The 15,521-nt window shown below is 44.5% G+C and overlaps 1 protein-coding gene across 1 annotated transcript in view; it reads right to left on the bottom strand.

Annotated features, from left to right (window-relative positions):
- The window catches only part of MALRD1 (MAM and LDL receptor class A domain containing 1), a 293,099-nt gene that overhangs the window by 246,569 nt on the left and 31,009 nt on the right, over positions 1 to 15,521 (bottom strand). Inside the window, exons 3-5 of the mRNA XM_063453142.1 lie at positions 13,059 to 13,151; positions 4,585 to 4,611; positions 487 to 667 (exon numbers count right to left, since the gene is read on the bottom strand). Coding sequence (XP_063309212.1) covers positions 487 to 667; positions 4,585 to 4,611; positions 13,059 to 13,151 — 301 coding nt within the window. The remainder of the gene's footprint in view (positions 1 to 486; positions 668 to 4,584; positions 4,612 to 13,058; positions 13,152 to 15,521) is intronic.

Raw genomic sequence — 15,521 nt, 5'->3', positions numbered from 1 at the left:
CTCTTTAAGCTAAAATAACTGAATTGTTAAAACAGTGTTGATTTGGAGAATTTTTCCAATTTACTCTTTTGACCCAAAAATACACTTTCAAATCATTTAAAATTTCTGTCAATTCACACTATAGTAAATAAGTGTGTGAGTATGTCTGTGTGTATGTATGTGTGTGAGTGTGTGTGTGTATGTATGTCTGTCTGTGTGTGTGTGTGTGTGTGTGTGTGTGTGTGTGTGTGTGTGTGCGTGTGTGTGAGAGTATGTCTGTGTATGTATGTCTGTGTGTGTATGTATGTCTATGTGTGTGTGTGTCTGTGTGTATGTATGTCTGTGTGTGTGTGTGAGTATGTCTGTCTGTGTGTGTGTGTGTGTGTGTGTGTCTGTGTATGTGTGAATATGTCTCTGTGTGTGAGTATGTCTTTGTTTATGTATCTGTGTGTGTGTCTGTGTATTGGTTTAAGATGAAGAATAATTAGTAATTTGCACTGAACTTACTGCAATATGTTGGATCTTCATCACTTCCATCAGTACAATCCTGCTGAAAATCACATGCTGACTGTCGGCTTAGGCAAAATTCTTTGGCAGGTTCAGGTAGCTTTGTGGAGCCAACGATTCCCAGCCCATCCAAAGCAATGTATCCTCGGCTGTCTTTAATTCTTCCTTCAAAAACAAGCTTTCATATGTTTCAAAATAAATTAATGCTGTGAATATTTTGAATGGTAATTTACGCGTACAATCTGCAAACTGACAAACATTGCATAAAGAAAGTGTGCACTATTACCCATTGGGCTCAGGTAATTATTAATGATGGATTGGTATTGACCATCCTATCCTAAGATGGGGCAGCTGAATCATAATTCAGTAATTGACGAAAATGCTATAAAATTCTCGTTGGACATCCACAAATGCCAGTTATACGGAGGATCAAATTGATCTTTTATACCGCAAATTAGTAGGTAACCCTAAAAACATGCTCAACATCAGATAGCAATTTGTTTAGAGTCTAAATGTGACAGCTAAGTTTCTAACCAATAACCAAGTTCTTTGAGGGTTTTTTTTTTAAGATTTAGGTCACCCTAGGGGCAGCTGAGTCTATGCTCTCTTTCATTTAAGAATGTATTGACCTCACAGATTTGTCATTTATAGCTAGTGTGTATATTAATGCACTAACAATATAATATTTGTATCATAATATAATATTTATATTATGCATTAAAAAATAATAGGTCTGTTCAATTATAGAGTGTCCAATGGCCATACCTTCATTCAGCATCCTACTTATCATGGTTACCCTGTCCAATTCACTTTGCCTATGCCCTTTCCATTGGATAGATAGATGGATGGATGAATGGATGGATAGATGGATTTATGAATAAATGGATAGACGGACGGACGGACAGATAGACAGAAAGATATGCCTCGATTTAAATCTTCCAAATGGTTCAATATTGTTGGAAAAACTTTCCAAATTATTTATCTACAGTGCCCTCTGCTAATAGTATTGACTAAAAGGGTGCCAATAATTGTGCCAATTAAATATTTAACATAGATATATTTTTTAAACTTGGGTTGTGTTTGCAGTTGTTTGATATCCAGAGATTTTTTGTGTAATAAAAAAAAAAAAAGATCAAAAGGTTAAACAATAAAGACAACTTTCACAGCCTTCTTTGCTTATATTTACAAAGGGTGCCAATATTAGTGGATGGCACTGTACAAACATCATTGTAGACCTTAATGGGACTTCTGTAGACAAATCCTTTGGAAAGCTTATTAAATAGAAAATAAATAGACAGACAGATATATATATATTTTGCACCCCTCCCTGTTACAGGTGCCTCATCTCAGGTCCCTATTTAGCCTTGTACTGCAGAGAGCCTCAGATGGAATTTTTTCCCAAGTAAGTGGTTAATCTCATAAGAGCAGACATTAGACTGTGAGAGTAGGACCTGCCAAAGATGGGGTACATTGACGTTGTGGCAGGCTTATGCAATGTATGATCATATAATGTAACTAAATCCCCATTATTTTTGCCTAGATTAGGTGTTTTTTAAAAAAACTTTTACAAACTAATAAAATCTGTCAACATTGAAGTTGCTGTTTAGTAGATAGGAGAGTGCGCTGGATCTTGTGTATTGTTTAATATATATATATATATATATATATATATATATATATATATATTAAATTATATATTTAGGATAGGTCACCCTAGGGGCAGCTGAGTCTATGCTCTCGTGTTTAAAATCTTATTGACCTCACAGATTTATAATTTATGGCTAGAGAATATTTTAATGCACTAAAACTATCAGATTTGTAATCAGGAATATAAAGTATAGGTTTGCTCAATCTTAGAGTGTACAATACATTTAACAGCATTCAAATCTTCCTTTTTTTATACGAACACAGATTAGTTTAAGTTTAATTGTACAAATTACATTATGTCAAAATCAGGGAAAGAGAGAAGTTATTTCACCATAATAACTAACACATAACCTAGTAGATATTGTTATTATCCATTTTAGAGATTAATGCATGTTTTTTTGAGAATCGGTATCAGAAGAACTCCAAGATGACACATGAACTAATCCCAAAGCAGCCAAAAGGCCCAATGGCTTGCTGCTTTGAGAGTAGATGTTACTATTTTCCCCCATAAGGGCACTGACAGCCAGCATGCACATAATTAAAACTCACTATGACCAACAAGGGAGGTTTTATACATCGTCCATGCCCCCATGCCCCAATATGTCTAAATACCTGTTGGGAAACAATGTAATTTAAAACAAATGCAAATAAACCATACAAACTGAATCAACAATAAAAAACTGAAAAATTAAAACATAATGCAATAAAAATAACCCATGTGAGACCCATGGGGCTCAGCCCAGAATTAGCTTGCAAGTCAGGGAAACCCTATATAAGGACTTTCCCTTACTTATCAAGCTCAGTCATAGAGCTTTGATTGGCTAACTTACAAGCCAACCAATCAGAGCGCTCTGACTGATATTGCATAGCGTGAGAAAAATCCTTAAGGTTTCTTTCTGAATACATTTTAGACAAACTGACCGATCCACAACTGTTGGAGTTACCTAGCAAACATGTCCATTTGGTTTGAGGGGTTTTTTTTGGCCTTCACAAGTGTAATAGTTTCTTAGATCATTACAGAAAAAAAATGTGACCCTCTTGCTGAAAAAACATCAGATGGACCCAGCCCAACAAAACCTGCTAATGTAATTCACAGAGTTGTATCCTTCTACCTAATCTTCTACTGGTTAGTGGTTAACACTTCCAATCACTGGTAAAATTAGTAGTTAATTTGGTAAGACTCCAAAGTACCCAATTTAGAATTAAAAGCATTGGCCATGGATAATTACTGACTATATGCTCATAAATAGCCATTAGAAATGATCATGCTTCAATGAAGCAAATCTTTGATTCATGATTTCAATTATCTACAACATCAACATAAAGTTGAAGAAACTAAAATTAAAACTGTCTATTCATATGTAGTGATGTCGCGAACATAAAATTTTTGGTTCGTGAACGTGAACTTTAAAACCCACAGGGACTCTTTCTGGCCACAATAGTGATGGAAAAGTTGTTTCAAGGGGAATAACACCTGGACTGTGGCATGCCGGAGGGGGATCCATGGCAAAACTCCCATGGAAAATTACATAGTTGATGCAGAGTCTGGTTTTAATCCATAAAGGGCATAAATCACCTAACATTCCTAATTGTTTGGAATAACGTGCTTTAAAACATCAGGTATGATGTTGTATCGATCAGGTAGTGTAAGGGTTACGCCCGTTTCACAGTGACAGACCAAACTCCCCGTTTAACGCACCGCAAACAACCGCAAACAACCGCAAACAGTCCATAAACATATACATTGGCAAGAAAAGGAAAATAAAAGGACAGAGCGTAAACCGGACCTTAGAATGGCCGGACTAATACGCTAGAGACAGAGAATGGTCAAAGGGAAAGCCGAGGTCAAGGAGGCCAGAAAATACACAATACCGTTTACACAAGCCAAGTCAGGGAAACCAGAATTCAGAAAAAACAGGGAAAAGCCAAGATCAGGATACCAGGAAATCAGATTCACAATGATAAAGCACTCTCAGGAAACCAGGAACAGGAAACCACGACAGAGCAAGGTACTGAGGTGAGCTAGGGATTTAAATATCACGCGGTGGGCCGGCAGCCGTGACACCCTGTTACATCCCCCTCATCAGGCCTTTTTTAGTCGAATGTATCACCCACTGTCAGTCCCTTCGGGATCCATCCCTCATTCATCTTAATAAAGGTGAGGTAATCTAGACTTTTTTGACCTAGGCAACTTCTCTTCTCAGTGACAATACCTCCTGCTGCACTGAAGGTCCTTTCTGACAGGACACTTGAAGCGGGGCAGGCCAGAAGTTCTATCGCAAATTGTGATAGCTCAGGCCACATGTCAAGCCTGCACACCCAGTAGTCAGGGGGTTCATCACTCCTCAGAGTGTTGATATCTGCAGTTAAGGCGAGGTAGTCTGCTACCTGTCGGTCGAGTCGTTCTCTGAGGGTGGACCCCGAAGGGCTGTGGCGATGCGTAGGACTTAAAAAGCTCCGCATGTCCTCCATCAACAACACGTCTCTAAAGCGTCCTGTCCTTGCCGGCGTGGTCGTGGGAGGAGGAGGATTACTTTCACCTCTTCCCCTGTTAGATTCCCGTTGGGCTGTGACATCACCCTTATACGCTGAGTAAAGCATACTTTTTAATTGATTTTGGAACTGCTGCATCCTTTCCAACTTGCCGTAATTCGGTAACATTTCAGGCACTTTCTGCTTATACCGGGGGTCTAGTAGCTTGGACACCCAGTACAGGTCGTTCTCCTTCAGCCTTTTTATACGAGGGTCCCTCAACAGGCACGACAGCATGAAAGACCCCATTTGCACAAGGTTGGATGCCGAGCTACTCATGTCCCGTTCCTCGTCCTCAGTGATCTCACTGAAGGTATGTTCTTCCCCCCAGCCACGTACAACACAACGGGTACCAGATAGGTGACAACGAGCACCCTGGGATGCCTGTTGTGGTTGGTCTTCCTCCTCCTTCTCAAAGCCACATTCCTCCTCTGACTCCTCTTCCTCACAATCCTCTTCCAGCGTTGCCACAGGTCCAGCAAGCAAAGCTGATAAGGCTGTTTCTGGTGGTGATGGTGACCACAACTCTTCCTTTTCACGCTCATCTATGGCCTAATTCAGCATTCTTCACAGGGCATGCTCCAGGAAGAAAACAAATGGTATGATGTTGATGATGGTGCCTTCGGTGCGACTGACTAGGTTTGTCACCTCCTCAAAAGGATGCATGAGCCTACAGGCATTGCGCATGAGCGTCCAGTAACGTGGGAAAAAAATTCCCAGCTCCGCAGAGGCTGTCCTAGCACCCCGGTCATACAAATACTCGTTAACAGCGTTTTCTTGTTGGAGCAGGCGGTCGAATATTAGGAGTGTTGAATTCCAATGTGTCAGGCTGTCGCAAATCAAGCGCCTCACTGGCATGTTGTTTCGCCGCTGGATATCAGAAAAGTGCACCATGGCCGTGTAGGAACGCCTGAAATGGCCACACACAGGCCCGGACTGGCCATCGGGCACACCGGGCAAATGCCCGGAGGGCCGCGGTGGCCATAAGCCGAGGCCGGCAGGGGAAGGTCCCAGGATCTCCCCTGCCGGTCTATGCAGGGCCGGCACAATCCGAGCGCTGGCCCCGCTGTTTTCAATGAAGGGCCGGTGAGGAGATCAAAGATCTCCCTCACCGGCCCACTTGGAAAGACATGCGGCTGGGGAGGGAGGGAGAGGACCCGGCGGAGCTCTATCTTGCAGCTCCGCCGGGTTCCACTCGCGAGATCCGGCGCGTTCACTCACCCACTTGACCGCCAGGGAAGATACCAGCGTGCCGGTCCCCCCCTCTCACTCACCAGCATGCCGGTCCCCCCCCACCTCCCAGGCTACAGGTAAGAAGGGAGGGGGGACATAATGCTACATTTTATTTTACCCCCCTAACACTAAATCCCTTCTAACATTCACACACAGCACTATCACACACAGCACTCTCACTCCCATCACACACAGCACTCTCACTCCCATCACACACAGCACTCTCACTCCCATCACTCTCATTCCCATCACACACAGCACTCTCACTCCCATCACACACAGCACTCTCACACCCATCACAGCACTTTCACACACAGCACTCTCACACACATCACACTCAGCACTCACACACATCATCCACAGCACTATCACACACAGCACTATCACTCCCATCAAACACAGCACTCTCACTCCCATCACTCTCACTCCCATCACACACAGCACTCTCACTCCCATCACTCTCACTCCCATCACACACAGCACTCTCACTCCCATCATTCTCACTCCCATCACACACAGCACTCTCAAACCCATCACAGCACTTTCACACACAGTACTCTCACACACATCACACTCGGCACTCACCCACATCATCCACAGCACTATCGCACTCAGCACTCTCACACACAGCACTCTCACACACATCACACTCAGGACTCACACACACATCACACTCAGCACTATCACAAAACACATCATACACAGCACTCTCACACACATCACACTCAGCACTCACGCACATCATCCACAGCACTATCACACTCAGCACTCTCACACACAGCACTCTCACACATCACACTCAGCACTATCACAAAACACATCACACGCACAACACTCACACACACATCACACATCACACTCAGCACTATCACAAAACACATCACACACAGCACTCACACACATAACACACAGCACTCACACACATAACACACAGCACTCTCACACACATCACACACAGCACTCTCACACATCATCCACAGCACTATCACACTCGGCACTCTCACACGCATTACCCTCAGCACTCACACACATCATCCACAGCACTATCACACTCAGGACTCACACACATCACACTCAGCACTATCACAAAACACATCATACACAGCACTCTCACACAGCACCCTCACACATATCATACACAGCATCCATCATACACACATACTGCACCCCTCACATACACACAGAACCTCCCCAACACACTGCACCACACACATACACAATACTTCCAAACACATACTACACCCCTAAACACACACTCTCTACAAACACTACATCACATATACACACACACACACACTATAGCCTGTATGCACACACTTGCTACATCCCCTATACACACATTCTCTACAGCCCCTAGCCACATATGCATTACATTACACCACAAACACAACACGACTAAAACCGACCTTATTACACAATACCACACCACAATCAGCTCACTCTACACACACACACACACAATCCCACAAGCAGGCTCCAAACACAGCACAATACTCTTTACTGGCATTTTTGTCTCCTGGTATCCATTTATACAGACACCAGAGACAAGTTGCAAGGAAACACAGTGCAAGCATGTTATTAAATTTGCTTGCACTGTGCAGAACAAATACAGGGCTTTTTTCTCATGCTAGAGATCTTTAGCAGAGCTCTGCGCATGGTCTGCCCTGGCCTGCACTTTGAGAAGGGGGCGTGTTTGTCGTTAGTGACGACAAAACACACCCTCTCTGCCCCGCCCCTTCTTAGTGGGCCGCTCTGATAAAAAAATGCCCGGGCCGAATTTTTATCCCAGTCCGGCCCTGGCCACACACCTTCCTGGCCTGCTTCAGGACGTCCTGTAACCCTGGGTACTTAAGCACAAAGCGTTGTACGATCAGATTACACACATGTGCCATGCACGACACATGTGTCAACTTGCCCAAATTCAATGCCGCCAACAAATTTCTTCCGTTGTCACAAACCACTTGTTGGTGTGGAGTCAGCCACTGATCCACCTGTGCGTTCAGGGTGGACAGGAGTGCTGGTCCGGTGTGACTCTCTGCTTTCAGGCAAGTCAACCCCAAGACGGCGTGACACTGCCGTATCCGGGATGTGGAGTAGTACCTGGGGAGCTGGGGGGGTGCCGTTGATGTGGAGCAAGACGCAGCAGCAGAAGAGGACTCAGCCGAGGAGGCTATGGAAGAGGATGGATTAGGAGGAGTAGAGGAGGTGGCAGCAGGCCTGCCTGCAAGTCGTGGCGGTGTCACCAACTCCTCTGCAGAGCCACACCTTCCATGCTTGGCAGCCGTCACCAGGTTTACCCACTGCGCAGTGTAGGTGATATACCTGCCCTGACCATGCTTTGCAGACCAGGTATCAGTGGTCAGATGGACCCTTGCCCCAACACTGTGTGCCAGACATGCCATTACTTCCTTTTGCACAATCGAGTACAGGTTGGGGATTGCCTTTTGTGCAAAGAAATTTCGGCTGGGTACCTTCCACTGCGGTGTCCCAATAGCTACAAATTTTTTGAACGCCTCAGACTCCACCAGCTTGTATGGTAAAAGCTGGCGGGCTAAGAGTTCAGTCAAGCCAGCTGTCAGACGCCGGGCAAGGGGGTGACTTTGTGACATTGGCTTCTTACGCTTAAACATGTCCTTGACAGACACCTGACTGTGGGCAGAAGAGCAGGAACTGCTCAAGGCGAGAGACGGAGTGGTGGATGGTTGAGAGGGGGCAAGGAGGACAGCAGTGGTTGACGTGGCTGAAGATGCTGGACCAGGAGGAGGATGGCGGCTTTGAGTTTGTGTGCTGCTTGTACTCATGTGTTGATCCCATAGGCGTTTGTGATGTGCGATCATGTGCCTTCGCAAAGCAGTTGTACCTAGGTGTGTGTTGGACTTCCCATGACTCAGTTACTTTTGGCACAGGTTGCAAATGGCATCGCTGTTGTCAGAGGCAGACACACAAAAAAAATGCCACACTGCTGAGCTCTGCAATGACGGCATTCTGGTGGTGGACACAGCATGCGTTGATTGGCGTGCTGTCTGGCTGACCCCGGGTGCCGATGCATGCTGTCTGACTGTGCCACTAGCTCCTTGCGACGACCTCCCCCTGCTTCCAACTCGTCTCCTCCTCCTCCTCCTCTCTGTCTCCCCATATGAACTTTCCCCCTGTTCTTCTTCTGTTCTAGCGGGCACCCACGTGACATCCACGGACGCTTCACTTGTATCTGACAACTCAGCAAAGGAAGCAGCAGTTGGTACAACATCATCATCATCACACCGTACGTCCATGTGTGTAATGCTGCCTGACTGAGACATATCCCTGTTATCTACATCCTCTGGCAATAATGCTTGCGCATCACTCATTTCTACCAACTGATGTGTAAATAACTCCTCTGACATACCAAGTGAAGCGGCTGTGGTGCTAGTGTTGGTGGTGGCGGCAGGCGGGTGAGTGGTAACTTGAGAGGTCCCCGAAGCTAAGCTGGAGGAGGATGGTGCGTCAAGGTTCCGAGTGGAAGCTGTAGAAGATTGGGTGTCCTGTGTTAGCCAGTCAACTACGTCCTCAGAACTTTTCAAGTTCAGGGTACGTGGCCTCTGAACACTGGGCATTATTCTAGGGCCAAAGGGAATCACAGCACCATGACCACGACGGCCCTGGTGGGGTGGCCTGCCTATGCCTGTCATTTCTTTTTTCGATTAGTGGTACTATGCGTGCAAGCTACTGTGAGAACAGAGTGGCACTGTGCACTGGCAGAAGTTGGCAGAGTAGACACTTTAGGCCTGACACACACGCTTGCCGACAACTAACAGCTATTCAATCTATTACAGTCAAAATTGTATTTTTTTTTAAAATGTACACTACTGTTACACCACATATGAGTTGCACTGGTGTGACACTGTGCCCTGGCAGGCCCTGAAACGCACACGTGTGAAGGAAACTGACTGCTATTATATTACAGTCTAAAAAGTTGTTTTTTTTGTTAAGTGCAAGCTATTGTGACACCAGATATGAGTGGTGGCACTGGGCAATTGGGCACAATATACGCTGTGAGCCTGACACACACGCTGGCAGACATCTAACTGCTATTCAATCTATTACAGTCAAAATTGTATTTTTTTTTTAAATGTACACTGCTGTTACACCAGATATGAGTTGCACTGGTGTGACATTGTGCCCTGGCAGGCCCTGAAACGCACACATGTGAAGGAAACTGACTACTATTATATTACAGTCCAAAAAATTTTTTTTTGTTAAATGCAAGCTATTGTGACACCAGATATGAGTTGTGGCACTGGGCAAGTGGGCACAGTATACGCTGTGAGCCTGACACACACGCTGGCAGACAACTAACTGCTATTCAATCTATTACAGTCAAAATTGTATTTTTTTTTTAAATGTACACTACTGTTACACCACATATGAGTTGCACTGGTGTGACACTGTGCCCTGGCAGGCCCTGAAACGCACACGTGTGAAGGAAACTGACTGCTATTATATTACAGTCTAAAAAGTTGTTGTTTTTTTGTTAAGTGCAAGCTATTGTGACACCAGATATGAGTGGTGGCACTGGGCAATTGGGCACAGTATACGCTGTGAGCCTGACACACACGCTGGCAGACAACTAACTGCTATTCAATCTATTACAGTCAAAATTGTATTTTTTTTTTTTAAATGTACACTTCTGTTACACCACATATGAGTTGCACTGGTGTGACACTGTACCCTGGCAGGCCCTGAAACGCACACGTGTGAAGGAAACTGACTGCTATTATATTACAGTCCAAAAAGTATTTTTTTGTTAAATGCAAGCTATTGTGACACCAGATATGAGTGGTGGCACTGGGCAAGTGGGCACAGTATATGCTGTGAGCCTGACACACACGCTGGCAGACAACTATCTGCTATTCAATCTATTACAGTCAAAATTGTTTTTTTTTTTTCAATGTACACTACTGTTACACCACATATGAGTTGCACTGGTGTGACACTGTGCCCTGGCAGGCCCTGAAACGCACACGTGTGAAGGAAACTGACTGCTATTATATTACAGTCAAGAAAGTTTGGGTTTTTTTTTAAATGCAAGCTATTGTGACACCAGTGAGTGAGTGGTGGCACTGGGCAGGCCCTGAAACGCTCACTCATGAAGGAAACTGACTTCTGTTATATTACAGTCCAAAAAGTATTTTTTTTGTTAAATGCAAGCTATTGTGACACCAGATATGAGTGGTGGCACTGGGCAAGTGGGCACAGTATACGCTGTGAGCCTGACACACACGCTGGCAGACAACTAACTGCTATTCAACCTATTACAGTCAATTTTTTTTTTTTTAAATGTACACTACTGTTACACCAGATATGAGTTGCACTGGTGTGACACTGTGCCCTGGCAGGCCCTGAAACGCACACGTGTGAAGGAAACTGACTGCAATTATATTTCAGTCAAAAAAGTTTTTATTTTTTTAAATGCAAGCTATTGTGACACCAGATATGAGTGGTGGCACTGGGGAAGTGGGCACAGTAATCGCTGTGAGCCTGACACACAGGCTGGCAGGCAGGCAACTGCAATGACATTACACAGAAAAAAAAAAGCAGACTGATGTTCTAGCCCTGAAAAGGGCTTTTTGGGGTGCTGTCCTTACAGCAGAGATCAGATGAGTCCTTCAGGACTGTAGTGGACACTGAATACTACCTAGCTATCAATTTCCCTTTCAAATCAGCAGCAGCTACACTGTCCCTACTCTCACTAAGAATGCAGCTTCACAATGAATGTAAAATGGATGCTGTCCAGGAGGTGGGAGGGTCTGGGAGGGAGAGTCTGCTGCTGATTGGCTGGAATGTGTCTGCTGACTGTGAGGTACAGGGTCAAAGTTTCCTCAATGATGATGAATAGGGGGCGGACCGAGCATCGCATATGTTCGCCAGCGAACCGTTCGGGACATCACTATTCATATTTTATTAATAGTTTAAATGATAACATACTAGATTTTCATGCACAGTCTGTTAAAGGGACACTCCAGGCACCCAGTCCACTTCTGCTCATTAGAGTGGTCTGGGTGCCAACTCCCACTACTCTTAACTCTGCAAGTGTAATTATTGCAGTTTTTGATAAACTGCAATAATTACATTGCAGGGTTAATTCCACCTCTAGTGGCTGTCTATTAGACAGCCACTAGAGGTCACTTCCTGGGTTCTAGCACAGGAAATCTGTGCTAGAGCGTCGCTGGACGTCCTCACGCTGTGTGAGGACCTCCAGCGTCGCTCAAAACCCCATAGGAAAGCATTGAAATGATTGTTCAATGCTTTCCTATGGGGAGACGTAATACGCATGCGCGGCATTGCCGCGCATGTGCATTAGGTCCCCTCGGCCGGTGGGCGAGATCAGACAGGAGAGGGCGGCCGTTATAGCCGATGGGGAGATCAAATATCTTCATCACCTGCCAGCTCATTCATCTGCTGGGGGCAGAGGCACACAGGGGTAATATCTTTTGCCGGCCCTGCACTCGAATACCTATATTGCAGGAATAGGCAAATTTCAGCATTCCAGGTGCTGTGGACTACATCTCCCATACTGCTCTTAAAGCAATAATTCTGGCCCTCAGGACAGAGCTCGCATTTGGAAAAGATCCAAGGGGTGGAGTGAAAAGCATCATGCTGATAGATTGAGACTGAGACTGGCTTAGAGAAGAAGATGCGGAATGCGAATGATTTGGTCGGGAATCACTACTTGTGGATGTGTACAGATTGAGAGTTCATTTTGAAGGTATTATCCAAAGAATCTTGTCAAGAAGGATTTGATAATAATAACATTTCTTTTTTTTTGAGAACCATTTTTTGCTTGTTTATATACAAACTGTTGCACGTCAACTTTATTTTATTATTCAAACTTTATTTTATTTTAAATCTTTTTTATATTTTTTCATCCTTTAGTAGTTATTTTTTTTTTTTTTTTTTTTAAGATAATTTTAATTACCCTCACTTGGCTGTCATTAGAGAAAAGGATAGAGCTGAAAAGAGAAAAATGTACTGCACATACTCCTTTTAATTATCCATTAAACCATTGTTTCCTAGGCTAACACTATAAGTTTAATTGGAATCACCACCTTAATAGATCAAAAAACATAGTTTTAATGAATAGAATACATTAATTGAATTATAAATGATTATATTTAGAATACCTTAAATCTTTTTGATGTTTCTTGCAGATTGATTTCCCCTTTAAACCACTGACCTCCCGTTGATGTGTTTTGTTCAAAAAGTATTTCTTCTACCTACAAAGAAAATGTACTTTTTTGAAAACATAAACATTGATGTAACTTACTGAACACAAGTCAGAAGTTGTCCTTAAAACAATATATAAATGTTGTGAAAAAAAAACAGACAAAAAATATTTTTTAATGACATCCACTTAGGCAGAAATGTGAGACTATCAGAAAGCTAGGCATCAATTAAAACTGAGAATGTTCGCATAAGTGAGCAATCAAATTCCATTCATGTGAAATGATAACACAAATTTAGGGAACAAACTAAATGATTAGGATACAGAGATAATAAGTAATATGAGTGCCTTGAAGTAGATGTTTCAGTAAATTACAGGGTAATGGATTTGCCTGTATTTTATTTATGTGCTAGAACTCATGCAGTGCCAAAGGCATAGTTTCAATAAGTAGATTGTGATGGTTTTTTTTTCGGGGAAATGCATTTGGGATTGATGCTGTGAGGCTGGAATACCTTGATACAGTTACAATTCTTTGACATTATGTGGTTAAACAGAGCTGCTTACCAAATCTCACACTAACTTTGGTCATCTGGATAGCCTAAGGCACACCAGGAGAGGGCTGGCAATGTTTGGCCTGGGGATAAGTATTAACGAAGGGGCATGAAGGTCTCAGTGTGGAAAGTCCTACACATATGGAACATGTTATATATACACTGCTCAAAAAAAAAAAGGGAACACTTAAACAACACAATGTAACACTAAGTCAATCACACTTCTGTGAAATCAAACTGTCCACTTAGGAAACAACACTGAGACAATCAATTTCACATGCTGTTGTGCAAATGGGATAGACAACAGGTGGAAATTATAGGCAATTAGCAAGACACCCCCAATAAAGGAGTGGTTCTGCAGGTGGTGACCACAGACCACTTCTCAGATCCTATGCTTCCTGGCTGATGTTTTGGTCACTTTTAAATGCTGGCGGTGCTTTCACTCTAGTGGTAGCTTGAGACGGAGTCTACAACCCACACAAGTGGCTCAGGTAGTGCAACTCATCCAGGATAGCACATCAATGCGAGCTGTGACAAGAAGGTTTGCTGTGTCTGTCAGCGTATTGTCCAGAGCATGTAGGCGCTACCAGGAGACAAGCCAGTACATCAGGAGACGTGGAGGAGGCTGTAAGAGGGCAACAACCCAGCAGCAGGACCGCTACCTACGCCTTTGTGCATGGAAGAACAGGAGGAGCACTACCTGAGCCACTTGTGTGGGTTGTAGACTCCGTCTCAAGCTATGCTTCCTGGCTGATGTTTTGGTCACTTTTAAATGCTGGCGGTGCTTTCACTCTAGTGGTAGCTTGAGACGGAGTCTACAACCCACACAAGTGGCTCAGGTAGTGCAACTCATCCAGGATGGCACATCAATGCGAGCTGTGACAAGAAGGTTTGCTGTGTCTGTCAGCGTATTGTCCAGAGCATGTAGGCGCTACCAGGAGACAGGCAAGTACATCAGGAGACATGGAGGAGGCTGTAAGAGGGCAACAACCCAGCAGCAGGACCGCTACCTACGCCTTTGTGCATGGAAGAACAGTAGGAGCACTGCCAGAGTCCTGCAAAATTACCTCCAGCAAGCCACAAATGTGCATGTGTCTGCTCAAACGGTCAGAAACAGACTCCATGAGGGTGGTATGAGGGCCCGACGTCCACAGGTGGGGGTTGTGCTTACAGCTCAACACTGTGTAGGATGTTTGGCATTTGCCAGAGAACACCAAAATTGGCAAATTCGCCACTGGCGCCCTGTGATCTTAACAGATGAAAGCAGGTTCACACTGAGCACATGTGACAGACGTGACAGAGTCTGGAGATGCCGTGGAGAATGTTCTGCTGCCTGCAACATCCTCCAGCATGACCGGTTTGGCAGTGGGTCAGTAATGGTGTGGGGTGGCATTTCTTTGGGGGGTCGCACAGCCCTCTATGTGCTCGCCAGAGGTAGCCTGACTGCCATTAGGTACCGAGATGAGATTCCAGACCCCTTGTGAGACCATATGCTGGTGCGGTTGGCCCTGGGTTCCTCATAATGCAAGACAATGCTAGACCTCATGTGGCTGGAGTGTGTCAGCAGTTCCTGCAAGACGAAGGCATTGATGCTATGGACTGGTCCGCCTGTTCCCCAGACCTGAATCCAATTGAGCACATCTGGGACATCATGTCTCGCTCCATCCACCATCGTAACGTTGCACCACAGACTGTCCAGGACTTGGCAGATGCTTTTAGTCCAGGTCTGGGAGGAGGTCCCTCAGGAGACCATCCGCCACCTCATCAGGAGCATGCACAGGCGTTGTAGGGAGGTCATACAGGCACGTGGAGGCCACACACACTACTGAGCCTCATTTTGACTTGTTTTAAGGACATTACATCAAAGTTGG

This window comes from Pelobates fuscus, chromosome 4 (genome assembly GCF_036172605.1).
Source record: "Pelobates fuscus isolate aPelFus1 chromosome 4, aPelFus1.pri, whole genome shotgun sequence".
NCBI classification, from domain to species: Eukaryota; Metazoa; Chordata; class Amphibia; order Anura; family Pelobatidae; genus Pelobates; species Pelobates fuscus.
Note: the sequence above shows the minus strand (reverse complement) of the source record. Positions and strands in the feature narration are given on the sequence as shown.